Below are 25607 nucleotides of genomic sequence, written 5' to 3' on the forward strand. Positions count from 1 at the left end.
CTGTCGCATCGAAAGATCAGACAAATGCGGAATGACCACCGCGATGTGGAGCACGGAAGGAAGGCAACGGTAGCAAACAGCACAGAACCACTGGGCCGCCAGCCGAACTGCTAGGTATTCGTGTTAGGAGGCTGTCTCGCCAGATCCATAATGAAATGACATGGCCAACGCGTCGAGTGTCATGGCAAATGCGGCATATCTTGGTCCCCTCCGACGGAGTAGGCAGGGGCGACTTTGGACGAGCGGGGATGAAAGGCGCAGGATCAAGAGTTGAAATGGAGCAAATTCGAGGACCGAGGTTGCAGGGAGCAGCGAGAGCGGCGAGTCCAAGAGGGAACCTTGGTAAAGCAAACAAAAGCGGGGCGACGGGATTCGAGAACGAGAGAAGTCAGGGACTCAGGTATTCTTTTGCAGTCGAGAATTAAACCCCTGGTCCGTCGTCTGTAGCATTGTGCCGTCACCAACTGATCAGGGATTGTGGAGGTGAGATAAACTGTGACAATAAAGTAGGGTAAGCAGAGGCAGGGGTAAAGGGGCACGGCAGCATAGGTGTACATACGTCGACCTATGGCGGGAGCCGAGACAGAGTGCCAGAGTGGTGGACGGCCATCCAGACGAGGTACAATCAGGTGTTGACGACGGTTGAGTGTGTTGGATGTGACGGTGATACATACCAGGCAGGCCAACAATCAGGAGGCTAGAGTAAGATTGACTGCGGTATGAGAAAACGAGGGGGACTGTATGGTCCAAGATTCGAGCCGGCTCGGGGAAGGCGAGAGCTGGAAACAAGACGGCGCCCGGATGGGATTCTGTTGGTTCTTGTTTAGGTAGTCGTCGTCCGCAAGAGATGTCTCGTCCCATCCAATGTCCTGCAGGATGCTGCTATTCCTGGCCATCGACGACTGACGACGAACGGCGTTCGGTTCCAACTTCCAGCAGACGATTGAGGGATGCGGATAACACACCCCGGAATTTGCAGAAATGTCAGGCCCACCACATCTCTATGGAGATGCTGAGCCCGTGGTTGGTCCAAAGCCGCCGAAGCGAAGTTTGGTAATGCGTCTGGCGATAGCAGCCTAATGGGGCGGCGGCATTTGCTGAAAGGGAATGGAAATCGTCCAAAGTGACTCATGGAAGATTGCGAGAGAGCGCGTGAGAGAGAGCGCGCCTCGGTATTTCGGGAGACGAGGGTCTGGCAAACAATCTGACGGGACAGAATGGAGGGTCGCACAGGAACGATGAACGATTCGGCACCGTCGAGAAAAATCCTGGACGTTGACGAGGGCTATGGAACACTGGGACTCGATCTGCAGTTGTTGGTTCTTTGCGGGCGACGGGACATCCGCAGTTTGGGGGCTACCGAGCCCGCTTAGAGATTCAAGCGCGCTGACAGGGGGAAGGGGCCTTCCATGTCAGGAACCTACTGCCCAGTTGTCAACTTCCATTGACGGAAGGACCAAGGTACTTGCCCACCTGCCCAACTTCGGCTTGGGTTAAAGCGGCAGGAGGTATCCGAATCATCAACCTGCTCGCTCACTGACAACTTGGCTGCAGAGGCAAGAGCCTACCTTAAAGCGCCCGGCCTGTTTCCTATTTGCTGCCATTGATCTGTTCCTTCCCCATGCTCCCGTCAGGATGAATACCTGTTCCCGCAGTGGAAGGCACCTCCACAGATTGGCTGCTTGGCCTGCGACCACCTAAGTTACCTAAGGTAGAAGGCACTCGAGGCACTCTAAGTACTTGAGGATAGGTACCCAGGCAGTACCACCTTGCCTTAGTCATCCGTAGCTCGATGCAAACCATGGCTTCTTCAACTTGGGTTGACAAGCGTAGGGAAGGAGTGCCCTGTATGTTGTATCGTCGATCCAATCTCTTTCACTGCAAACTGCGGATACTTTAATCTTCATTATTCTCGATCATCGTAGCCTTTGCGAAAACAACTGACCCCTGGGCCCTATAAATTGGGCCATTCAGGTGGACACACTGGCACGACTGGCTCTCTTGTTCGGTTTCAATTTTTGAGCAAAAATATCCTTTCACTTATTTTCCAGAATAGCGTCTACTACATAGATACTTGATCACGTGGCCTATTAGAACGTGAGCATGGACAGGCTCTCGACTTCCCGTCTACCACTCAACTTCACCACATCACGCCTCATTTCTTCCTGCCATGTCTTTTCAGACGTCATTTTCAAATTCATTGTCTGTCCAAGAGACGACCCTTATTTTCAGAAATACCGACGTGTGTTTCTAATCTTAGAAGTGTCAAGATCTCCGCCATGCACAACATCGCAGCTCCATCACACAAACCCTTACAACAGCTTGGCTTGCAGCCAATGGTGTCGCTCGACTCCAACTAAGCGCCCACTCATAAGCGCTCCCTCATTCTCCTCGCAAACGACAACGTCAAACTCCACGTTGCTGACTGCCCTTCTTCTAGAAAAGTTCTCTGCCACCGCATGGCATTGCAATCTTCCCAAATCCATGAATTTTACACTTTCGAGGGCGCCTAGGTCTCTATTAATAACTACCGGACCCAACAGCAAGTTCCGCTCCTGGTCCTGGCATCTTTGGCCGAGCGAGCGGCCTGCAGATCTCCCTTTCCCCAAAGGCCTGACTACGGCCCACTCCCTGTATCCGCGCCGTGCGGCATACGCGCCGGACGAGCAGTTACATGTCTAAATTTCTAGCTTTCTCGGCCTGCGAGGTATGCAAGCGACCATACATCCTGCGCTCTCTAGCATGACGACAGCCTCTCGACGAACCGACGCCCAGGATACCCAAGGCTTGACACGGAGCCGAGCCCATTGTTCCCCGGCGTCACGCCGACGCCTCTTTCTCTGAACCTCGTCTAACCTCCCTCTCCATACGTATGAAACTCTTCTCCCCTGCAGGCAAGATCTCGAGATTGCCAATTAGGTCACTGACGCGGCCGCCGCTTAATCTTGACGCCCTTCCACGCACACCCCCATCCGTGGACACAACAGGACCAGGACCCTGAAGTCAGTAGAAGCACGATCGTGGCACGAAGACCTTCACCGAAATCATCTCGATCGGCCTCCAATCAATGGGCCGGCCAGTCTCGTCACAGGCGGGTCCGGAGATCTCAAGGGCCCTGGCAGCCTCGCGCGTTCATAAACCCCCCTTTGCCCCTTCCAGCAAACTACACGACCCGGCTCCAAGGCAAGCGGCATGCCATGATCAGTCACCTTCCCAACCGTAACCGCTCTCCGCGTCGGTATTTTTAGCTGCCGTTGCTATATTAAGATGATTAGCCTCACCTGCAGCCGCCTATGAGCTGCATCTTGCTTAATGAGACGTCACGTCCTGCGTTGAACTTCATGGGTTCCCCTACACCGAAGGGACCCTTATCTTTCGCAACCGCCTTCTGTCCCGCCGCAATTATAATTGTAAAAGAAGCGAACTGCAGAGAATTATTCCATTTCTCCCCTTTGGAGTTGTCAAACTTGCCTCCTGTAGTCCGTACCCCTGGCGCGATATTGTTGTAACAACACCAACTTACACGACATCCATACAAACGTGTAAGCGCGGGGCAAAAGCGACAAGGTTACCTCGACATGCAGCATTTTGATATTGCCCACCGCTAGTTTCCGACTCTTCTGCGTACCTATCGGCGGTTTTTTTGTTTCATGATCCTTCTTTCCCACTGCTACTCCATCCCACTACGACATGGACGCATCATCTAGACATGGGCACATCATCCAGACGTACCCCCGGTCACAACGCCCACGTGAAGCAAAGATACCCAGCAACGTCGGGCAAAAGCAGCAGTCCTGTTTCTTATTATTCTTGTTTCAAGCTTTTGTACATTTTTCCCACTAACCCCAGACAAACTCCGTAGAGGCGGCGGCTTTTCCCACATCGCTCTGCCTCGATACCTAAACCGACCCAATGAACTTTGTAGTATGAACCCTTTCCCGTCCCTGTCCACACTCCCACGTTCTGGTTCCAAAATATTGCCGCGGCCCTTTTGGCCAATAATCCGTACATCGACAGTTCGCGCTCGCATTCCTCGTCACGCCCCACCCCCCGGTCTAAGAGGAAGGGGGAGGGGAGGGGAAGGGGGGTGGTTGGTCACGCGCGGAGATCACTCCTTCGAGGTTCAATCTCAATTCTGTGTGTGATTATACATATCGTAAGACACTTCATCCATCTTCGTCACGGCGCGTAGCGCCTTGCGTAGCGAGAAGGCAAAGTACCTGGTTGTCTGACGGTACTTTGACGGTACATGGCCTTCACTTGCTTCATTTCTTTTGCCTCTTGGCATTCTTCTCCTCGCCGCCGGCGCTCATGACGCTGGCGCTCCGCTTATGTGTTGCCCCACTGCTGCCCGGCCGCGCCGACTTTTCCTTCTCCGCGTCCCCCTTGCCCTCCTCCGTCGCGGCCGGCGCAGCAGCAGCTGCAGCAGTTGCTTTGTCCCCGTCCGCAGCGGGAGTTGCCTCCCCACCGCCGGCGTCTCCGTTGGTTTTGGTTTCATCATCCTTGGATGGCTCGGCGGCAGCTTTAGGTTCGGCGTTTGCCTCGCCATCGCCTTCGCCCTCGCCCCCTGCGGTGGTCTTGTCCTTCTTCTCTTCCGTAGACTGAGCTTGGCCATCGCCTTCCTTCTTCTCAGCAGCCGGGTCGGGCTCTGGCTGGTTCGCCTTCTCGCGCTCCGCCTTTTTGGCCAGCTCGAGCTTGATCTCGGCGTCAATCTTGTCCGTGACCTTTCTAGCATCAAGCAGACTGTTGACGGCGCCGAGCAGGAGCTCGTATTGGGCTGTTACCGGTGCTGTCGGCATAACTAGCCTTGGCGGGATATCGAGCTCGTTGAGCGTGTTCATGATGCGCAGTTGCTGCTGGTTCGACTTGTGTGTGAAAAGCTTGTTGATCTTTTCGTAGCGGAACGTCGGTCCGCTAGACAGGCGGTCGTGGTGCGTGACACCGTAGACGTGCATCTCGGCATCGTTGAGCTTGCGGCGTTCCTGCTGCTGCTGGCCCTTCTTTCCGCCTGCCGGCGCCGTCGGTGTCTGCGCGACGCTGCTGGGAGGTTCCTTGTGCGTTTTCTCCGCCGGGGTCGCAGCCGCTGCAGCAGCAATGCTCTCGCGGCGGTCTTTGTTGTCTGTTGACGCGGCCGTCGCTGTCGCTGCAGCCGCTGGCTGTTGACCTGCGGGCGCGGAGGGGCTGACGCCGTCCGCTGCCATGAGCGACTTCCGCTTTTTGGACTTGTCGGCATTCATCAGGTTCTGCAAGAGAGTTTGTAGCCCAGCACTGGACTTGAACGCGCTGATGTCCTGGTCAGTGTGCGGGTAGTCCAGACGGTTGTAGAGCTCCCGACGCTCCTCGTTGAAACGGTCACTGCGCGCGAGAATGCGCTTGATCTCCAGTAGTAGTGATTCCTCCTCCTTGGCTTCCTCCTTGCTCCGGGTAAGCGCGTTGTTCGCAAAGTCCTTGCGCTGCTTCTCCTGGTTGGCGTTGAAGTTGGCCATGAGCTCGTGAAGGGTGTACTCGGGTTGCGTCATGTACTGAACGGGCTTCTGCACCGCCATCATCTTTGCCGCAACGTCGTAGTAGCGCGCTTTGAGGTCCTCCATCGTCCTTGGTTTCGGCACGGGGATGATAGCCTTACTCTCATCCCCGTCTGCCGACGCCTCTCCGTTGATCGCTTCTGGCAAGTAGTCGTATCGGTCCCATATGATCGGCCACCGTAGGTCAAAGTCCTTCACCAGCCCTAGCAGGTAATCCGTCTCCTCCTTGCTCCAGTCGTCGTTTTGCAGGTTCGTCCGGTACTGGTCTTCGCTGTACTGCGGCACATCCACCTCCACGTTGAATTTCGCAAACATTGAGTTCTCGGGCTTCACCGCTGCCTGCTCTCCTTCCGCATCTTTCATTTCGGCGTCGCCGCCCTGGCGCCCATTTTCCGCAGCCGTCGGTGTCTTGCGTTTCCAGTGCTTCAGCACTAATGCGCCGCTGTCGCCTCGCGCTGAGTTTGTGAAAGGCTTAAGTTCCCATTTTGTCGCCGGTTTCCTGCTTGCGAATCGCCGCTTCTTGAAGATCGATACTTCAGGAACGATGGCGATTGGGTTGTCACCGCCCAGATTCTGAACCTCGCGGGCGAGACCCTTGAGATTTGGGCGTGGGCCGGCTGTCTTTTGTTTCTTCGCCGGTCGGGGGCCTCCGTGGCTGTCGGGAAGATTGAGGACGTCTCGCACGTCGGAGGACGTCATTATCGCGGTATCTGGGAAGGGCGGAAGAGCTGGCTGAAGAGTGGTTGTAATGCTGCGCGACGGGTCGGAAGGGCGGATTTTCTTTTCGATTGACGATTGCCACTGGTCGGCTCGATGGCATCAATTTATCGCTGGGTTGTGCACATGCATCAAGCAAACGGGTCTCGTAAAGTTCTTTTCGGGGCAATTCGTCGATGACAGTGGTCTTGGTGGTTTCATGGAGCGGGTTTCGTCGAAGAGAGGCGGAGAATTAGGATTGTTTCTGGTCTTCAATGTCTCCGAAATCTCGAATCCAAAAAGGTACAATTCTTTGGACGCGCAGGTCGCATTGGCAGGCGCGCAATCCGTCGTTTGGGGATCGCACGTGATCCACTTCCTCCCCCAAGTCCCAAGAGGTAGTGGCCAATGCCACCCCTGTTCCACCGCCAATTTTTCGAACGTGGCAGCTTTGCAAGTTACTCCCGCGCACCCTGGGACTTTAATGTGGGTACCCGAGCGAACTGGCTGACCTGGCGCTGTCGACTCGAAGAAACGAAGCATCTACAATTACACCCCCTCGACAGCCGACAGACGACGAGCACCGCGAATTCGAATCGACCCTGCCCCGAGAAACCTGCGGTTCGCCCTACACTTCATCAGTCGCATTCAACTTCCGTCGTCGACAACATGAGACCCTTTCTCCCCTTGCTCTCGCTGAGCGCAGTCGCCCAGGCGCTGTACTTCTACATCGATGGCACGTCGCCCAAGTGCTTCTTCGAGGAGCTCCCCAAGGACACGCTCGTCGTTGGCCACTACACTGCCGAGGAGTGGGATGACCGGATCAACCAGTGGGCCAAGCACGATGGTCTTAGCATCTACATCTCCGTTGATGTAAGTCAAACCCCTTGGTCGCGCATCCGCCCCCCTTTGGAGCTCCCCATAGCTATGGGCACCTGGGTCACTTTTACTGGCGGGCCCATAAGAGCAAGAAGAATTTCATGCTGACAAGCTACCTCGTAGGAAACCTTCGACAACGACCACCGTGTGGTTTCTCAGCGCGGCCAGGCATCAGGCCGTTTCACCTTCACGGCTGCCGACGCCGGCGACCACATGCTCTGCTTCACCCCTTCTTCCACCTCTGGCCGCGCCGGCTGGCTCTCGCTCCACTCCCACAACGGTGGTATCCGTCTGACACTTGACCTCGCTATTGGCGAGAGCACCGAGATTGAGAGCTCCGACAAGAGCAAGCTCGAGGATATCGCGACCCGCGTTAAGGACCTCAACGCTCGTCTGCAGGATATTCGCAGGGAGCAAGTCTTCCAGCGTGTAAGTCTCCCACCATCAGAGCCGATACAGAAGCTTTCTCTCTCACCGTTCGAGACGGGAGAGATGGCGTCCATTGGCGCCAATGTGTATCAAGGTACCAAGTAATGCTAACGAAAACGAATCAGGAACGCGAAGCCGAGTTCAGAGACCAGTCCGAATCCACCAACGCCCGTGTCATCAGATGGATGCTTATCCAGCTTACCGTTCTCGCTGTTACCTGCACCTGGCAATTGTCTCACCTGCGGTCATTCTTCATCAAGCAGAAGCTCACATAAGGGCAACAAAAATAGGGGTTGGGGCGTGCTTGTTGCGCTCCGCAAGAGCAGAGAAGGGTCGATTGGCCATGCTCAGTGCTTGGTAGGGCCTCATACAGAGAGAGGGAGGCTTCCAAGTTGCTCATTGCATCAGGCCACTGCGGCCAGGGGCTGGGCAACGGATTTGTAATGATATACACACCAATTGTAGCTACGAAAAGCGAGGCTCGGTCAATGAAGCATACGTCGAATGTCAGAATTCTTACTTGTGTCTTGCGAGGCGAGATATCCAATTATCGTGCGCCCCAGAACTCACATATTGCAATATTTTCCAGTCTTGTGAAAGAGCTAGTTCTGAACTACTCATCTATGAACTTGCCCCGAGTGAAAGCTTCCGTTTACAGCTAAACGCGCCTCATACGTGCCGTCATCAGACCGGACGGGTGTAGCAAGGCCAACCGCGCGTGAATCTCAGTTCAGAGCAAGGTGCTGAAGCTTCTTGTCCTCATTCGACTTTACAATCACCTATATTGGAGGACGTCCATCGAGACCGTTCCAGAGTGGCAACACGCAAGGGCTGTCTCCTTCGATCGCCAGTAAGTGATATGAACGCCCAGCGGGAAAGCTGAGAAGGCCTGCAGCAGAACGGATCGAGCAGTGCTCATATATGGGCCGGCAACATGGTCATAACGGCGATAGGATCAGATGAAATGTGAAGTCAGGCTGCTAATCCCAACTATTCTTTTACCAGACCGGTAGGCAACCGTGGAGTGGAGATGTCGATCTTGTCACCTGTCCGAGGCTCACAATACAGGAGTGGTAGAGACATACAGTAACCTCCATGTATATACGTAGCACCCACACGAGGGGACTCAAGTTATGGCGATCGGTGTCGAGACAGAAGGTGACAGAGCTTCATGCTTGCTAGCGGCCATGTCACCTCTTCTCAAGCTTCTATTGAACCCCAAGTGCACCACATTGTACTTTTGCTTTCAAAGTCACTTTTGGCTGCATGACTTGGAATACCACTTGGGCGTATCCAAGGTTTCGGTACCCTCCCATAAGTGAAGCTCGGAAAGTAGATTCACATGCCTCATAGCAGACACAAGGTTACAGTCCCATCAAATTAGTCAAACATTGCTCATCGTCTGAAGTAAATAAGAAGAGTGGGTATATTGCCATTCAAAAAGGATTCAAACGTCTCGTCAGCTCCTAGATCTATACTTTGATCGCCCGCCGATCACAGCACGCTCAGCCTCCCCTTCGCCTCAGGACCAAGCGGCAGCTCAGCCATCCTCTGCTCCTCAAGCCTCTTCATCTCGTCCCTCGTCGCCCTCCGCGTGAGAGCGTCCTCCATCTTCCTCAGCGCGAGCTCCCTGTTGACCAGCCGAGAAAAGGCCCGCAGCGTAAAGTCGTCCGCCTCGTGGCCCGAGGCCTCGAGGCGCTGGAGGGACAGCACCGTCTTGTTGACGTCCTGGGCCCTGGCGTAGCCCGCGATCAGGGTGTTCCAGGTGACCAGGTTCGGCTCGACGCCGTGCTGACGCATTTGGGCGAGGATTCGCTCCCCGGAGCCCTTTTCCTTACTGAAGCCGTGCAGGAGGATGCTCCAGGTGTAGACGCTTGGAGCAGGGTGCAGTGGCGCGGGAGAAACGTCAGTCTCCTTGATATCGCTCTGCGGGACTTTGCTCTCCGGTGCTTGTCTATCTTGAGCCCCAGTCGGTTGAACCTCGGTCTCCTTGACCTCAGTCCCCCTGCTGTCCCTTCTCCGCTTTGAAGATTGCTTCGCTGCGTCGGCTGCTCTGCTCCGCTCTTCGAGCGTGTACTTGAGCATGTCGCCGACGATATCCAACGCGGCACGTAGCATGCCTGGATATTTGCAGAGCGCCTTGATAAGGACGTCGTACATGAATGACCCCTTCTCCTGCACCAGCTTGGTGGCGCCGGGGCTGCCCTTCAGGATCTCCTGTCTGAGATACGCGTAGAGTGAAATGAGGTTGATGGGCTGTGACATGCTCCTCACGTATGCGAGGAACATGATGCTCAGGGTTGCACTCGTCGGTTCCATCTTCTCATGGACCGCGGACATGGCCCTGTCAAGTGCAGGAAACAATTGTCGAGCCAACTCCCAATCCGCTGGCATCTGCAGGCCTTCTTGGCCCTCGAGGTACATTGACAGGTCCACGGGAAGGAGAGCCTGCAATGGTGCCAAATGGAACACCTTTGAGTAGAAGTGTAACATTGGCCCAAAGGCCGGCATGACACCGGGCGTCCACTTGCAGAAGTGGAGCAGGCACATCAGTAGGTCGTTGAAGAAGGGAACATCGATCTCGTTGCCCTCGACAGCTCCTATGACGGCAGATTCGATACTCGACGGCGAAAGAGCTCGCTTTCCTCCGTCTAACAGAGTAGACCACATGATCATGTCTGGTTCAAAGTTGTGCCGTTGCATAACCCGGAAGACCTCCCCTGCGACTTCATTCTGATCTGTCAGGCACAGCGACCTGATCACTGCCGTGTAGTGCACCATATTGGGAGCAAAGCCATGCTCTATAAGGGTGACGAATGCGTCCGCAGCTGAAAACCCGTCGTCAACCTTGATTTGGCCACGCTTGAGACTCAAAATTGAGGTACACAAAGATGCCCACAGGCCTGAATCGAGATCAACACCTTGGTCTGGGATAGACTCGATGGCCATCTGGAGAGCTAGATTCTTATGCAGGGGGCTGATTGCAAGTCGTCTGGCCATGTTTTGGAGAGTGTTGCTGTGGAGTTGGACATCCTTTTCCCTCCAACAATCGTAAAGGACTATCAAGGTGGGCAATTCTACCTCATGCGTCAGCATGTAGATGGTGTTTTGCCTCAGGGGAATGTAAGCCGCAGGTAGACGTTCAAAGACCGTCACGACCACGTTACAAAGCTGTCTTCTCTGCTCGGTAAGCTCAGGCTTGGATAGTTGACTTTGCCATTTTGCAAGGAAGTGGATGGCATCACTGATGGCGTAACCCGGCGGCTTGATATCGCGGGTAGTGATTTCGAGGATGGCTGCAGCCCGATCAGGACAAGACCATAAAGCAGAAAACATGAGCTTTCGCCACTTTGTCTTCTTCTGCTCCTCAGTCCAAGTCGCCCATTGCTCGATCGCGTCCTCAACGGCTTGACGGTCTTGGATCCAGCTGAGGACTTTTGGGACTTTGTAGTCTTCGCCGAAAGATGCGAATCCGTACAGCCTTTTGCAGTCGTTTTTCCAATTCTCAAAGTCTTTCAACTCCTTCTTGGTCATGCGATGGCGGAGGTACCCATATTCCAGGTATCTTCTCTTCCTCTCTTTGACGAGCTCAGAAATCCAGGTGTCGGCATTTCCTGATGTGAATTCGTATTTCTTTTTCCTCTCTCCTCCATTCTTAGGAGACCATGTGTCGATGTTTTTCGAGGTGAACTCTGTTCGTTTACGGCTTGTTTCGGCATTTATGGGTGCTCCGATTGGCGTTGGCGCGTTTCTCGATCCTGGCTCGACTAATCTTTTTATTTTGCGAATTCGAAACGGCCGTTCTGTGGAGGGTTCTATAGCGGAAGTGGTATTGGGTCGAACTTGGAAGGAGGTTTGGATATAACTATTCGCTGCGAGGTTGCCGCGTTGTCGGATGTGTCGTAGACATTGTCGGCCTGCTAAGGAGTGCGACATCGCAGGTGTCATATCGGAGTGTTAAAGCCAGAGCTTCCGGTCGTTACGGACAGGTGTAGCTTCGCCGGCATTCGAGCTACGACGGTGCGACCGTGATTTCGTTAACTGTCTTGGAGCATCGGGGGTAAGGTATCCGCAGTTTGAAGCTGTAGTCTGTGAACTGGAGTCTTATTTTATTTTTTTGCGACAGACGGTAGCTTCTCCTAGACCCCTGCGAGCTAAATGCGATTTTGAAGGATGGAAGACCGTGCATCCGCTAGTGCATTTCGTGGAAGTATCCCGCCGTGGTAGCAATGGTGTGCCCCACTGCGAACCGAACTTGAACTTTCAACCTTCAAACTCTCGATTGAACGCGCGCACCAAAAGCCATAATCTCACCTACACTCCTCTTCGAAGAATATCTTGCCGACCTACCACAATATCGTTCGTTGCGATAAGCCTTTCTCAATTATACCATCATGTCGAGCTCCCAAGCCACCCTAAGCGCGGTAACAGACGAGCGCAAAGCGCGCCTCGCGAAGCTCAAGAACCTCAAGAGAAAACAACCTGCGGATGAGATCGTTGCGCCAGAGTCAGAACGCGCAGCCTCGCCCCCAACAGAGCCGGACGTCACAAAATTGCACCTTTCCGGGCGCAACTACGACCCAGAAACGCGTGGTCCCAAACTTGGCTTCGAGGCGCCCCCGACCCAAGACCTAGAGAATCCTACACTGGAAGAGCTCGCGGCAGACATTGAGGAGGATGTGAAGCAAAAGGCAGCCGAAGACGCGCAGGACGACAAGGGTATCGATCTGTTCAAACTTCAACCGAAAAAGCCGAATTGGGACCTGAAGAGAGACTTGGAGAAGAAGCTGGAGATTCTCAACGTTCGGACGGACAATGCTATTGCGAAGCTGGTGAGGGAACGCATCACAGGAGCTCAGAAAGCGGCTACACAGACCAAGCAAGTCGACGCAGGCAGCAGAGAGGGCGACGCAGCTGGAATTGATGGTATTGCATTAGTGGAGGGAGTGCGCGTACGCGAGAGGGAAGAAGAGGATGAGAGACGAGAGAAGGCGGATGAGGAGGATGAAGATTTGGCTGTTTAAGCAGCAAACCCTGGCGCGAGTGGTAGAACGCCCTTGTATTTTACAGTTGCGGAGCAGGCATAGACTCCATTTGGCCTGCGTATAATTGATACCCCATAGCTACCTATTCAGGGACTGTGTCAACGCCAGTCTCTTGGAAAATGGACTGAGACTGCGCTCTCGTTCTGGCTGTCGCTCAGATCCACCCCCCTGCCTTTGGTTCTCACCACCTCGGCCCAGTGTAGGCTGAGGCTCGTCTCGATATCCGTCGTTTCTGCCAGCACGTCGACTTGGGCCGCTTTGTGGCCTCGCACCACGACGGTCGGGAGACCGGGACAACGACCGCCTGCTCCCAACAGCATCCATACCACGTCCTGAGGTGGATGAATCCCTGGAATCGGGCGAGTAGCGCGCATGACTCCTGGCCGTTGGTCTAGCGTGATCCGCATCCCTCTGACGATAGTTTTGCCCCTGGGTTCCGACGGGTGAACGACTGTCCCGCGAAAGTGATCTCTGGCGGCGTCGAGGCGGAGACTGAGTCCGTCTGCTTGCTGCTGACCTTCTTGAGACAGAGCGACCGTCGTCGCTCTCCGGACTAAACGACCTCTGTCTCCGCGGAGCAGAGGCGGGAGATGGTGAGCGCCGTCTAGGCGGAGGCGAAACAGAGCGGTTTGTTGAGATGGTGGAAACGGAGTCAACAGACTCGGATCGCCTGCGCTTACTCTCTGTTTGCCTGATGAGTTCGTCGTCTCTCTCGTCTAGCTCCCTCTTTCTCGCTCGCTCAGCTTCCTTCTTCGCGAGCTCCTCGTCAGCGATACCTTTCCTACTCCACGACTTAGCTACATTGATCACATGAAATACAAACGAAGGTGAGAAACTGACTTTCTTTGCGCATCATCTGGCGTATCGTTTGTCAGTTTGGGCATCAGCTTCGGGTTGCGCAGCTGTTGAGTTCGGGACGGCCGAGACACATATGGTCGGGCCGTAGCCGACTCCTTGCACTCATAAGAGTAGTGACGTTCTGTGAGAGTCAGCTTGATTATTGCAACGTATGGTTTGCTTGTAGACTTATCTCTTTTGAGACACTTTTGACATTGGACGTTTGCTGGGGTGGACTGGCGAGGTCCGCCACGGCCTCTGTAGGGGTGCATTGAATAGTTCCGCTACTTGAGCGAAGGGTTTGCCGTAATTTGAATAGCCGTCGTTGCGCTGGCGTCTTCAATCAGGCTCTTGTTGGAATCGCACTGTTGTAAGTCTGGACAGAGATTGATGGTCCGATATGATGAGATCAAGCGGATGAGATTTTCTTCCGTTTTCTTGCTTGGGGCGCGAGCCTTTGGTACAGCAATGGCGTTTTATTATTAGTGACAGGTTCTTTGGTGTTTTGCCGTTGCAGCTGAATTTCAGTTGTAGCCAGCTCTGTCGAAAGTGGTTTACTTCAGCGACAGAGGAATGAGGTTTGGCTCCAACGATGGGCAACTCGGACGCTTATGTAAGGTGGAGGAAATGATCGGAAAACCTGCACCAGCCCCAGAGGCACCCGCCACAAACCTAAGGTTTCCGTTAGGAATCTGCCGGCACTAAGCCACTCTCGGCACAGCCTCTGGTCTTTTTGTCTCTCACCAACCAACCTACCCTACCCAGGCCCGAGACCTGCTTGATGGTCATCAGAATTCCCGTATTCCATTCCCAATCATACCCGACTCTTCAGCCTGACGTCCCACAAGACGTTGCGGAGGGGATGGCAGCCGTCTGACACCACTTTCATCGACTTGAGACCGTGGTCCGCTCGATTGGGAGTTGCCAACACTGAAGCTTCTCGCTAAGGTTCTATACTACGTCTCTGCGACCGGAGATACCTCGCAACTGAGGGAACAGAGAGAGAGAGAGATTGAGAGAGAGTGTGTGTATGTGTGAGAGGGCCTCACGCAACACGAGTGTGAGATTGAGACACAACGTTGTCATCGGATTACGGATATCGGTACCTATTGAACCTAACTAGCGAGTGAGGAGTGCGTGAGTGACTGATCTCGCACTGCAAGTTACCCGGGGTGAACAAGAGCTGAGAAGTCGTTGGCTCTGTTCTCCAGTTTCCCCATCCTCTTTTTTCCCTTTGCAGCGCAATCCCAAAAACCCACACCACAGCTCTGCCAATTCCCTCCCACTACCTTAAACCATCGTCTGCACCACACCACACCACCCACACCACACCCCTCTCCCCCAAGCCCGTGACGGACTATCCGCCTCGCAGGCCGCCAAAATTTCACGTCGCCTCGTCTCAACCGCTGCGCGCCTATCTACCAGCTACCTGCAACCAAACCTTTCCCACAACCACTGACGGATAGTCACTCAGGCGCACATCTATTCGACAACGAAACACGCAACGGACAACTCCCATTTCTCCCCTGCGACGAGAAACTGGGTCCATCATTCACCCAACATTCAGGAATACAAAAGCTACGATGACGACCTTGTCCCGACGATGATCCACGGTATTTCTTCCTCTGCAGGCTCGCCTTGATCCAGTTTGTTCCTTGCTTTCGGACCTCGTCTTTAATCCTTTTTCGACCCGATCTCTTATTTCGTCTCATCGCGCGCCTACCATTCTACCTGCGCGAAGCTACTTCATTGGACGACTTTCATTTCCATCTCACTGCCCACGGCTGAAGCTGGGCCATCCTCCAAACCTCTTCTCTGGCTATGGCTACAGCCCAGATGTCATCTGACATTCCTAAGCCATCTTTCGCAAAGGTGCGATTTGCTCCCGAGCTACCCCTCGTTCTCGAAGCTCAGTAGTTGCCTAGTGATGAATGCTGACAATCTCTGCGCTATTCTAGGTCGCTGCATCGGCATCAAAAGATTCCCAACCCGTCACTACCGTCAGACCAGTTGCTGCGCCAGCTCAAGCCCGTCCCAGCCAAGCTTCTCCTACCGGGGCTGCCTCTATACCCGCATCTGCCACCTCAGACGCAGTTGATACTCGCCAATCCGCAATCATGAACTCCACGAAGTCTGCGCCGACTGTCGCTAAGCGCGAGCCCACCCTGTCCAAGAAGCCCGAAGCGACCGGTGCCGTATTGGATGGATTGAAGGATTTGAGCATTGGGCAACCGACACCGAGCCTCGTTGTGAACGGAACAGGCTCTTCGTACGCTGAGCGATCAAAATCTATAACCAAGGATGGGTCGGACGACTCCCAGAGAGCTGACTCTAGCTCGGAGCTCGGTACCAAGCCTCCCAGTCTGGACGGAAAGAGTATCACGTCGGGAACGACCTTTGCGCTGGACGAGAAGGAATCCCTGAGGCCAGATGACAGTGCCAGCGTCAAAGCCGCCGCTGCCGAGGACGACGATTCCTTCTCATTCCGAGGGCCAAATCTACCAAACTCCAGAATGGGTTCCGACATTGCGGCGCGTGCTAGAGGCATCATCCAGCTTGGCGACATGCCCGATCGCCGTCTAGCCCAACCTATCTCCGGCTCCTTGAGCCAAGGCATGATCACACCGCAGAGTGCTTCGTCAGATCAACCACAGATGCCCATCCCTAACGCTCTGTCTGCTAATCTCCCCGACTCTGCCAATCTTTTGAATACCATTTACGGACAGGCACCGGATGAAAAACTCTTGGAGGCTATGGCTTCCCCGAAGGATCGGCTGTTTCTATTGCGATTGGAGGCCGAATTGATCAAATTTGTTCAAAATTCCAAGTGAGTACCGACGGATTGAATCAATGTGCAGTCATTAACAGCGATATCAGAGACCCGTACATGGACTTCCCGCCTTCAAATTCATTTTGTAGGATGCTCACACATAAGCTGGCTGACTACTACCGCATGACGCACCAGTATGAAGCTCGTGTGGGATCTGTCCGAATCTTCAGAACCCCTTACGCCAGAGTACCTGAGTCGCTTGCTAGTATCGCTGCTCCGGAAACCAATGCCGAAACGCCTCCTCCTCCAGCGGTCCTGCCTCGGAAGATCATGCGACGTGGGGAGGATGGGGAATTCGGTAGCAACAGCGCTTCTCCATCCAAGGCCACGTCTGAGACCGGCAGTGACTCTAAGGATAAGTCTGCTGCGGCAAATCAGAAGTATTCCACCCTCTCCTCTCGAATGATTGCAACTTACTGACGTGTTCAGATTGTCGCGAGAGCAGCGTGAAGAAGCGTACAAGCAAGCCCGAGAGAGGATATTCGGCAATTCTGAGAAGACTGGCGAATCTACGCCTGGTATGTGTGACTATCACGTTTCCTTCGAACCGCCACTGATCGTGTTCCAAGATAACGAAATTGAGAATGGCGTTTCACGTGCCAGCTCCGTTTCGGCGAGGGAAAAGCCTGGTGTCAGCAAACGGGGCAAGACTGGGAAGCAGAGACGGGATGATTCAGACAGTTTCGACTCGAGGCACAACTACACGCCATACTGGGGCCCGCAGCAACAGACTTGGGTGCCTCAACCTCAGTATGTTCCTGTGTCAAACCAGTACGGTGCGCCGGTGCAGCAACCGTATCCCAACCAAATCCCCGCAGCCCCTTACAACACCACACCCACGCAAACATTTGCTCCCATGATGCCTAACGCGGGCTACAATGCGGGTTATCCTAACATGACACCGGTAAGAAAACCCTTCCTTCCTCAACTTCAGAAAGCTGACCGGGACTAGTATCCGCCTCCGGCAAACCAGGCCCAGTTCCAAGCTCCTCCGAATGCAAGGAGCTATGGTGGTTCTGGCCCTACTCCTCCACAGCAAGGTTGGCAACCACAACCAGGGTTCGGACCGGCGCCGGTGCCGATGACTCCACCTTCAACGGCTAACGCCACGGCTTATACGCCTCGGGGCATGTCGGCGCCGCCCAGTCAAAGCACTGTTCCGTACATGTATGGGCAGTTGCCGGCCAACATCAACCCGAACGACCCAAAGAGCCAGCATCCCATCCCCGGCAGCTACAATCGCCACGCCTTCAATCCCAAGACGCAGTCATTCGTCCCTGGGGGTGGCATGTCTCCGATGCAGCCACCACAGCCGCCATTCAGTGCTCCTGGATCTCACCACGGTAGCCCCCAGATCGGCTCACCACATCTGGCATACGCCGGTTATCAGCAGCAAGGACCACCAGCACCTTACGGCTATGCCATGGCGAGGCAAGGATCGAACAACTCGATTCCTTCGTACCACCCGCCTCCGCCCCAGCACCCTCATCACTTGAACCCTATGCCTCAAGCACCGGTTCACCATATTCCTCAACATCCTCCGCAACACATCCCACAAAACCCCTCCCCTCATATTCCCAACAAACCCGCCATCCCTCAGGGTCCGGCTGGACAGACGTTCAGCCACCTGCCCCACTACGGCAACCCTGCTACTTTGCCGCAAAAGCCAAACATGGGTATTTAGGTACGCGCTTGATGTTGTTGGACGGTCCATGGCAGAATGAACGGCGTACAGGGGTTTTCAAGGTACAGCATACTGGCGTTCACACAGGAGGGATAGGATGGCATCAGATCATGTAGGCTATTGCATGCTAGAACACTTACGCACCTTAATTATCACTCAAACCTTTTTTCAAAGTATTCGTACGTCGCAACCTGAACAGACGACTCTTGTGTGGGTGTGTGTGTGTCTTGAATATTTGCATGAAAGCGTGAATAATCATCATTGCAACTGCCTAGCGCATTCTACCCTAGGCCGTCTAATTCTGCTACTGCCATAACGCCAGGATGGTTTTATCAAGTGTGGGTTCCTCATGATGCCATGCTTGCTAACCTTGCGGCAGAAAATTACCCAGCATCGCGGGCCAGCTTGTCCTAGGTCTCTTTCAGCCTCTCGACCTCCTATCTCCTTTTTAAGGGGTGTTAGGTTTGGTTCAGTCCTCTCTTCCACATGGCTTTTGCATGTAAAAGGAGAAATTCCTCTCTTTTTCTTTTCTTTCTCAAACAAATTAGCTTGTCCCCTTTTTTCCTTTACTCGGTAGGTTCCCTCGGCTCGCGAGGCTCGCGGGGCTCCCTAGGCTCTCCCCTCTGGCCGCCACCACCACGACCGCTGCCGCGTCCGCCGCGCTTGCCGCCACGCTGACCACCCCGCTGCTGCTCGCCCTTCTCGCCGCCCTCGGTCGTCTTGCCCTCGCCGTCCTTCTCGCCGCCGGTGAGGTTGGCAACAGCCAGCCGTTGCGACAGGTCGATCTGGGTGCGGATGGTGTTGGCCAGGTAGGAGACCATGAGGACGTCCTGGATGTGGTTGTTGAAGTCGTGCTCAATCTGCTCGGGGTCGACCTTGGGGGCGAGGGAGAGGGCGTTCATGAGGTACTGTCCGAGGGCCTGGTTGGGCTCCTCGTCCTCGTCGAGGATACCGTTGACCCAGTCGCTGACGCGCTCGATGAGGTTGGCGCCGGACTCGATGGAGCGGGCGAGGCCCTCAATGTCGGAGACGACGGGGGCGGTGCGGTCCTCGGTGTCCTTGGCCATGGAGATGGCCTCGAGGGCGCTGCGCTCGGCGTCGCCGTACATGAGCTTGTGGGGCACCTGGATGAAGAGGCAGCTCTCGGCGGCGCGCTCGGCGTTGACGGCAACGGGGGCGGAGATGTAGCATCGGGCCTCAATGTCGGAGGTCGGGTCGGTGCTGATGGTGAGGTGGACGGCGGGGTGGGGGAACGTGCCGGTCTCGGGGGAGGCGAAGAAGTTCTGGATCAGGGCGGAGAAGGAGTTGAGCTCGTGGGTGGTGGTGTACCAGCCCAACAGGGACTCGCGCGGGTTGGCCTTGAGGGTGAGGGCGAGCATGTTCTTCTGGTAGTCGACGTCCACCTCGACCTGGTCCTCGTTCTCGGTGTGGGGGATGGCGAAGCAGGAGCGCACTTCGACCTCGGTGCCATCTTCGGAGCGGACACCAACGAGGGCGCCGATAACGCGGGTTGATTGCGTATCGCGGATGTCTCTTCGCACGGCATGGTCGAGAATGGAGAGGATGGCCTGGAAGGAGGAGGTGGGGTTAGCGACGAGCAGTTGGGGTTCCCCACGGGGGGTAAGCTGTATTGATGATGAATGTGTATATATGTCATGGCCTTGTTAAGGTCTATGACATGTCTCGGGTAATGATATCAGGTCCTGCAGCGTAGCAAGAGGTGTCGTACCTGGGGCTGAATGTTGACGGTGAGCGGGGCAATGTTGCCTGGGATGCCAATCGTGGCCGGCGCGATGGGCCGCGAGAGGTGGAGGAACTTCTCAGTTTCGGCGACAGCCATGCTGGGCAGGTTGGATCTCGGGTCGTCGAGGTTCTTTCGAAGGGGGAAGACCTGCGGTTGAGGAGGAGATATCGAGAAGAGGAGGGGAGGGGGAGGGCGGGTTTCGGGTTGGTGGTGATGCGCGGGCCAAAAATTGAAGAGTGGGTTTGGGGTCTCTGGTCGGAGCGTTTTTTCGCGATAGGTCGCTTCAAAAAATCGTCGAACTCTTTCGCTTTCTCCTAGTGGGCAGTTTGCCGATTTTGCGATTTGTGGTTGGCCCCTACTGGGTTGTGCGCGCTAAGATAAGACACGATAACGGCCTCTGTGGCGGAAGTGCCCCGCTGTGGCTAGTGACTAGTGTGGGATTTTCTGCAAGGCTCATATGGCCGACTTACAACATTTTTTCCGTCGACCAAGTGAATGATTTTTGCTTCAGTGAACAACATTTTTAACCCTTTTTTTCTTCTGAAAGCTTATATCTTGCTGTCTATGTTCACGCAGAACTTCAGTGACAGATCGTAAGATATCATGGGCCCCAGAGGTAGAGGTCGGGCCGGATTCCGGGGAGGAAGCAGAGGCGGTGCCCGTGGTGGTGGCAGAGGAGGTGCAAGAGGGAGAGGAGGCGCAAGAGGCCGAGGTAGAGGAAGAGGAGGCAGAAGGTTTGATACTGCGCGTCTGGAAGAAAAAGAGTATGTTTAACCTTCCCGAACATTTTGTGAAAAATTATGAAAATCTAACACTGTCAGGTCTTCAGATGATGAGTCCCAAGAAGAGGGAGACTCTGAGGCAGAGGAGGATTCTGATGTCTCCATGTCTGATGATGAGGATGAAGATGAGCAGCCCCAAAACACACGGCCTTACATGGCGCTCCTCCAAGGATTTAAGGAGTCTTCAGAACCAAGTGCCAAAAGACGGAAGCTCGAGAGCGGCAAATCAGAAGCGACCGCCAAGGCCGAGTCTGAGTCCGAGTCTGAGTCTGAAGCTGGATCTGGAAGCGATTCTAAGTCTGATGGCGATGAGGCCGAGGAGGAGGACAAAGATGTTGACAGGGTCGAGGAGGCTGAAGACCCGATGGCTGATTTGGAAGAGGAAGCGGAGCAGAGCGACGATGAAGACGACGTCGATGCCTCAGATCCATTCGACAACCACTTCGCTACCCCTGACGAAAATGTGACGGCGAAGAGAGTCAAGGCGATCCAGAAGAATGACTGGACTTTCAAGCGGACAATGTCCAAGGTTTCAAAGGCCGTGGTGACGTACCCTCAAGCGGAAGGAACGGACGCCCCGACGATCCCATCACCGATCGCCGGCTTGGATAGCCTCAAGCTCAAGCAAAAATTGCGGGAGACCGCCTCGAAGAAGATTGGCTCACTCGATACGCTGCAACGAGCGATTGCTCCGACGATATTCAATTACAACGACGTGTTGTACGATAACCGAAACACTCAGAACTCCAACGGCTTACGGCAGCTTGTATGCTTACACGCCGTCAACCACGTCTTCAAGTAAGGGACCTACCTGGAGGTGACTTGCCTTGAATTTCAAATGCTTACATACAAACAGGACCAGAGACAGAGTCATCAAGAACAACTACAAACTCTCGAGAGAAGAGAATGCCGATCTCGAGCTCAGAGATCAGGGCTTCACGCGCCCCAAGATCCTATTCCTACTGCCAACAAGACAATCCTGCCTAACAATTGCAAACACAATCGAGGATATGTGCGCGCCGGATCAGCGGGAAAACAGAAAGCGGTTCGACGATGCGTACACCGACGAGGACGTCAAATTCGGAGACGACAAGCCCGCCGACTTCCGCGACCTTTTCGAGGGCAACGACGACGACATGTTCCGGATCGGTATGAAGTTCACGCGCAAGACCGTCAAGTACTTTTCGCAATTCTACAACTCGGACATCCTGCTCGCCAGTCCCCTGGGCCTGCGCATGGCCATCGGCTCCGACGAGGACAAAAAGAAGATGGACTACGACTTTCTCAGCTCCATCGAGATGGTTGTCGTCGACCAGGCCGACGCCCAGCTTATGCAGAACTGGGAGCACGTCGAGTACATTTTCGAGCACATGAACCTCCAGCCAAAGGACGCCCACGGCTGCGACTTTGGCCGCGTGCGCAGCTGGTACCTTGACGACCAGGCAAAATACTTCCGTCAGACCATCGTCCTCTCAGGTTTCAACACGCCCGAGCTCACCGAACTCTTCCGCACGCAGTGCCACAATTGGGCCGGCAAGGTCCGCTTCCAGGCGGACTACCCGGGCGTCCTCACGCAGCTCGGCATCAAGGCCCGCCAGACCTTTTCCCGCTTCGAGTGCCGCTCTCTCGAGAAGGAGCCCGACGCGCGCTTCGACTATTTCGTCTCGGCCATCCTCCCCTCCCTCATCAAGCGCGCGAGGGACACCTCAGGCACCCTCATCTTCATCCCCTCGTACCTCGACTTCGTCCGCGTGCGCAACTACTTCTCCGCCAACCCGGCCGTCGCCGCCCTTTCCTTTGGCACAATCTCCGAGTACGCCGACGTTCCCGAGGCCTCGCGCGCCCGCTCCCACTTCATGACAGGCCGACATAAGGTGCTCCTCTACACGGAGCGAGCGCACCACTTCCGGCGGACGCCGATCCGCGGCGTCCAGCGCGTCATCATGTACGGCCTGCCGGACAACCCAATCTTTTACCGCGAGATCGCGGGCGACTACCTCGCGCGCAGCGAGCAGGATATGAGAATCGAGCCTGGCCAAGGCACCGTGCGCATCATGTTCTCAAAGTACGATGTCATGAAGCTGGAGCGCGTGGTCGGTACGCAGCGCGTAGGCAAGATGATCCAGGAGAAGGGCGATACCTTTGATTTTGTGTAAGAAAAAGGAGAAGAGCGCAAGATAGATGTGTTTTGCTGCCACATCATGGCAGACGTTCAAAAGTTATCTTTTTTTGGAGCTTCCGTAGTATACATGTATACCCTACACGACAGTAATCTATAGACTGGCCAGGTATTTCCCTCTTGATAATACACCATTCCTATCAGTTACATTTTCTTCTCACGCCACATCGTTCTCTCTGCTTTGAGCAAAGTTTTTGCCCCTATCCGGCAGACGACAGATCTCCTATATCGACTGAGATCGCATCAAAACAAAAGCCTCGACTCGGCTTTACGCCTTCTTGGCGGCCTTCACCTTCTTAGCCTTAACCTTGGCTCCCTCCAACAACTCCTCCTTCTTCGCCGCCTTGGCATCCGACCGGGCCGTGAGCAGCCTGAAGCTGGCCACCATGTCGTCGAACGCCGTCTTGCCGTCCTTGCGGTACCTCGTCACCTTGGCGACGTTCTTCTTGGTCAGGTCGGTGCTGCGGTGGCCGGAGTCCTTGTCGTGGGCGACGGCCTTGGCCGTCATCATGAAGCGCACGTCGCGGGGCCCGTCGACGAGCTCGAGGATCGCGGAGGGCGCCTGGTCGTAGGTGCTTCGGGGCTCGGTGCGCAGCACGCGCGTGTAGCCTCCCGGTCGCTCGGAGTAGCGTGTGCGGAGCTCGCCGAAGAGCTTGGGGAGGAGGTCGTGGGGTGTCTAATGTTACGTCCTTTTGTCAGTTTCGGTTTGTTCTTTTTGCACCTCCGTCTCTGTTTGGGGACCAGTAGCTTCTTCCATCTTGAAGAGCTGCCGAGACCACCAGGGGTGGTTTGTCCAACTCACGTAGAGAATCGCCTGAGCTTTCCGCCTCGTCTCCTCGTTGTCGCGCTTCGCGTAGGTGATGAGCTTCTCAGCGAGGCGCTGAGCCTCCTTGGCCTTAGCAAAGGTGGTGTGAATGTGCTCGTGAGCGACGAGGGAGGTGACGAGGCCGCGAAGCAGGGCCTGTCGTGCCGACGAGTTGCGGCTCAGATGCCTGTACTTGGTGAGACCTCCCGCCATGGCTGCTGTGAATGTGTTGAAGTCGTCTCAATTGAGGGAGGGAAGTGGGCGGGAGCAACCCGTTTGGTTTCGTTTTCGTCTGTAGGCTGCACGGGAACAGCTGCTCTGCGTGGTGAACAGGTCGGTGGACTTCGGAGCAGTTTGAGGCTATCGAATCGAATTGGATCGTCCAAAAAGCCGTGCTGATAGCCCTTTGGAGTCGCTCGTTGCAATCCGTCGGCTGTCGTCTCCCAAATTTTTGGCGCAGGGTGCTTCGGAGCCTCTGGTTGGCTTAGAGGGACAATTAGGCGGGGACTGTAGTTCAGTGTTCCTGCCGCCAGATGCTAAGGCACCTTGACCCCTGCCCGTCGCCGAAATCCACCCGGGGAGGCTGAAAGTCGCTCGCTCGCTCGCAAGCCCGATTAATTAACGTCATTCCGCACCGAAGCTGCCCGTCCCGCTTCTCGGAGGTCAATTCAGTGACAAGCGACAACGCCAATTCGGTTCGACTTCCTACGACGTGCTTGCTCCAATTGCATCATGAAACCTTGAAGCCGAATACAATCTACGGAGAGGAACCATAATATCAAATCCCAGTCTTCAATTGCGCCCGTCGCATTTGGACTGGATCAACAGCCATCATGGGCTTCACCACTGGATTCGTACGCTACACTCCTCATCCTCTCTTTCTCTCTCTTTCTTTCTCTTGCACTCCAGAAACCTATGACGGAGATTTTATACACGTACTATTGGCATATCGTATAGCTAACTATCATACCTCATCAAACAGACCGGCGGTGTAACCGTAACCCTAGGCGTAGCCTACCTCACAGTCCTCGCCCACCAACGCAACCGCGAAAGCCAATCCCACACCCTCCGCACCCAACACCACGTCCTCTCTTCCCTCCTCGAGCCCCAGATCCGCATCCCCCCGCCCCTGACCCGCGCCGAACAGGCCGTCAAGGACCGCGAGACGCTCCTCACCTCCGCCAAAGACCGCTGGAACCGTGAGGTCGAGAACGCCGTCCGCTGGGCGCAGCGCACCGACTGGGGCGAGGTGCGCGAGGGTCTCGAGAGCGGCGCCGCGCGCTTCTGGGGCGGCACCATTGAAAAGGCCGGCGAGGCGGAGCAGGCCGTCGAGAAGAGCGCCGTCCCGCTGGCCAAGGAGGCTTCGGCGAAGGGCGCTGCCGCTGCGGAGGCGTCGGGTGCGGAGGTCAAGAAGGAGGCGCGCAGCGCGTGGGAGCGCGCGAGGGAAAAGAGCCTTGCTGCCGAGGAGGCTGCGCGCGCCAAGGCCGTCGAGGCGAAGAAGCTGCTCGACGCGAAAGCCGCCGAGGCCAAGAAGATTGTCGACAGCAAGGCCGCCGAGGTCAAGGCCGTTGTCGGCGACGTGGTGGACAAGGGACGGCGCCAAGGGGAGGCGGTGCTCGTGGCGGCGAAGCAGGCGGTGGGCGTGGCCGAGGACAAGGTCAGCATCAAGGCCGACGGCGCGGTGGCGCCTGCGACGACGCCGGTGCAGAAGGCGCTGCACCAGCGGTATGAGAAGCCGAGCGGGCTGACCAAGAGCGTCAAGGAGGTGCTGGCGGAGCGGTACCGCAAGATGGACGAGCAGGATAATACGCAGCTTCGGGGTATTTGATTTGCCGCGGTTTTTTGAACCACCTCTCTCTCCCGATCGTCAACTTGACAGACGCGGGATTGAGGGGGGGGGCGGGAGGAGAGCGGATGGTGGGATTATTGTACTACCAACCAGACCACACATATAGAATGAAAAACGGCAAGCCTCTTGTTTTTGTTTCTTTTTTGTGGAATCGTCAGTCTTCTTCTTTGGCGCCCGCGGGCGGAAGTGGGACATGGACAGGTGTGCGTGGTACAGCCGGGTCATTTTTTACTCAGATCTCATTTGCCTATAGATTATATCATTCAGGGGGGGCTCGCGGAACGGTGGACGAGATCGAGAAAATCGAAGCTTCGCGGAGGACA

The 25607-nt window shown here is 55.3% G+C and overlaps 9 protein-coding genes across 9 annotated transcripts; 5 read left to right on the plus strand and 4 right to left on the minus strand.

Annotated features, from left to right (window-relative positions):
- Positions 1-4227: 4227 nt before the first annotated feature.
- HER10_EVM0011495 (SWR1-complex protein 4) lies at positions 4228-6506 on the minus strand. Its single transcript, XM_035480927.1, has one exon. It carries the CDS (start codon positions 6222-6224, stop codon positions 4266-4268), a length of 1959 nt encoding a protein of 652 aa, XP_035338924.1. The 5' UTR covers positions 6225-6506; the 3' UTR covers positions 4228-4265.
- Positions 6507-6696: 190 nt separating this feature from the next.
- HER10_EVM0005839 (emp24/gp25L/p24 family/GOLD) lies at positions 6697-8000 on the plus strand. Its single transcript, XM_035475443.1, has 3 exons — positions 6697-7094; positions 7224-7529; positions 7655-8000. The coding sequence occupies exons 1-3, from the start codon at positions 6891-6893 to the stop codon at positions 7802-7804; spliced, it is 660 nt and encodes a 219-aa protein (XP_035338387.1). The 5' UTR covers positions 6697-6890; the 3' UTR covers positions 7805-8000.
- Positions 8001-9023: 1023 nt separating this feature from the next.
- HER10_EVM0013445 (pentatricopeptide repeat domain-containing protein) lies at positions 9024-10310 on the minus strand (the record flags this gene model as incomplete). The annotated part of the gene is made up of 1 exon (XM_035482802.1): positions 9024-10310. The coding sequence occupies one exon, from the start codon at positions 10308-10310 to the stop codon at positions 9024-9026; it is 1287 nt and encodes a 428-aa protein (XP_035339108.1).
- A 1613-nt stretch (positions 10311-11923) lies between these two features.
- HER10_EVM0010193 (cwf18 pre-mRNA splicing factor) lies at positions 11924-12553 on the plus strand (the record flags this gene model as incomplete). The annotated part of the gene is made up of 1 exon (XM_035479661.1): positions 11924-12553. One exon carries the CDS (start codon positions 11924-11926, stop codon positions 12551-12553), a length of 630 nt encoding a protein of 209 aa, XP_035338815.1.
- A 1627-nt stretch (positions 12554-14180) lies between these two features.
- Positions 14181-18084, plus strand: HER10_EVM0008115 (R3H domain-containing protein). Its single transcript, XM_035477649.1, has 6 exons — positions 14181-15283; positions 15370-16238; positions 16289-16621; positions 16671-16759; positions 16811-17145; positions 17194-18084. Exons 1-6 carry the CDS (start codon positions 15233-15235, stop codon positions 17923-17925), a joined length of 2409 nt encoding a protein of 802 aa, XP_035338626.1. The 5' UTR covers positions 14181-15232; the 3' UTR covers positions 17926-18084.
- Positions 18085-18108: 24 nt separating this feature from the next.
- On the minus strand, positions 18109-19951 carry HER10_EVM0007735 (Mov34/MPN/PAD-1 family protein). The gene is made up of 2 exons (XM_035477280.1): positions 19655-19951; positions 18109-19493 (listed from the first exon to the last, which is right to left on the minus strand). Exons 1-2 carry the CDS (start codon positions 19763-19765, stop codon positions 18492-18494), a joined length of 1113 nt encoding a protein of 370 aa, XP_035338583.1. The 5' UTR covers positions 19766-19951; the 3' UTR covers positions 18109-18491.
- Positions 19952-20272: 321 nt separating this feature from the next.
- On the plus strand, positions 20273-22607 carry HER10_EVM0004624 (uncharacterized protein; the record flags this gene model as incomplete). Its single annotated transcript, XM_035474260.1, has 3 exons — positions 20273-20433; positions 20491-21249; positions 21308-22607. The coding sequence occupies 3 exons, from the start codon at positions 20273-20275 to the stop codon at positions 22605-22607; spliced, it is 2220 nt and encodes a 739-aa protein (XP_035338284.1).
- Positions 22608-22687: 80 nt separating this feature from the next.
- HER10_EVM0011302 (ribosomal protein L17) lies at positions 22688-23861 on the minus strand. Its single transcript, XM_035480737.1, has 2 exons — positions 23433-23861; positions 22688-23306 (listed from the first exon to the last, which is right to left on the minus strand). The coding sequence occupies exons 1-2, from the start codon at positions 23646-23648 to the stop codon at positions 22899-22901; spliced, it is 624 nt and encodes a 207-aa protein (XP_035338906.1). The 5' UTR covers positions 23649-23861; the 3' UTR covers positions 22688-22898.
- Positions 23862-24268: 407 nt separating this feature from the next.
- Positions 24269-25263, plus strand: HER10_EVM0008546 (uncharacterized protein; the record flags this gene model as incomplete). Its single annotated transcript, XM_035478063.1, has 2 exons — positions 24269-24289; positions 24418-25263. The coding sequence occupies 2 exons, from the start codon at positions 24269-24271 to the stop codon at positions 25261-25263; spliced, it is 867 nt and encodes a 288-aa protein (XP_035338664.1).
- Between the last annotated feature and the right edge of the window lie 344 nt (positions 25264-25607).

Source organism: Colletotrichum scovillei, assembly GCF_011075155.1.
Source record: "Colletotrichum scovillei strain TJNH1 chromosome Unknown Contig00001, whole genome shotgun sequence".
Classification (NCBI taxonomy): domain Eukaryota; kingdom Fungi; phylum Ascomycota; class Sordariomycetes; order Glomerellales; family Glomerellaceae; genus Colletotrichum; species Colletotrichum scovillei.

What these genes read in the sequence shown, in the direction of transcription:
- HER10_EVM0011495 (XM_035480927.1), bottom strand. Translation starts at nt 6,224, where the DNA reads ATGACGTCCTCCGACGTGCGAGACGTCCTCAATCTTCCCGACAGCCAC.
- HER10_EVM0005839 (XM_035475443.1), top strand. Translation starts at nt 6,891, where the DNA reads ATGAGACCCTTTCTCCCCTTGCTCTCGCTGAGCGCAGTCGCCCAGGCG. An exon ending in GCATCTACATCTCCGTTGAT is followed by an intron (nt 7,095 to 7,223) that starts GTAAGTCAAACC and finishes GCTACCTCGTAG; the next exon opens with GAAACCTTCGACAACGACCA. An exon ending in GGGAGCAAGTCTTCCAGCGT is followed by an intron (nt 7,530 to 7,654) that starts GTAAGTCTCCCA and finishes AAAACGAATCAG; the next exon opens with GAACGCGAAGCCGAGTTCAG.
- HER10_EVM0008115 (XM_035477649.1), top strand. Translation starts at nt 15,233, where the DNA reads ATGGCTACAGCCCAGATGTCATCTGACATTCCTAAGCCATCTTTCGCA. An exon ending in CTAAGCCATCTTTCGCAAAG is followed by an intron (nt 15,284 to 15,369) that starts GTGCGATTTGCT and finishes GCGCTATTCTAG; the next exon opens with GTCGCTGCATCGGCATCAAA. An exon ending in GACTGGCGAATCTACGCCTG is followed by an intron (nt 16,760 to 16,810) that starts GTATGTGTGACT and finishes TCGTGTTCCAAG; the next exon opens with ATAACGAAATTGAGAATGGC.
- HER10_EVM0007735 (XM_035477280.1), bottom strand. Translation starts at nt 19,765, where the DNA reads ATGGCTGTCGCCGAAACTGAGAAGTTCCTCCACCTCTCGCGGCCCATC. An exon ending in CCGTCAACATTCAGCCCCAG is followed by an intron (nt 19,494 to 19,654) that starts GTACGACACCTC and finishes TCCTCCTTCCAG; the next exon opens with GCCATCCTCTCCATTCTCGA.
- HER10_EVM0011302 (XM_035480737.1), bottom strand. Translation starts at nt 23,648, where the DNA reads ATGGCGGGAGGTCTCACCAAGTACAGGCATCTGAGCCGCAACTCGTCG. An exon ending in AAGCTCAGGCGATTCTCTAC is followed by an intron (nt 23,307 to 23,432) that starts GTGAGTTGGACA and finishes ACGTAACATTAG; the next exon opens with ACACCCCACGACCTCCTCCC.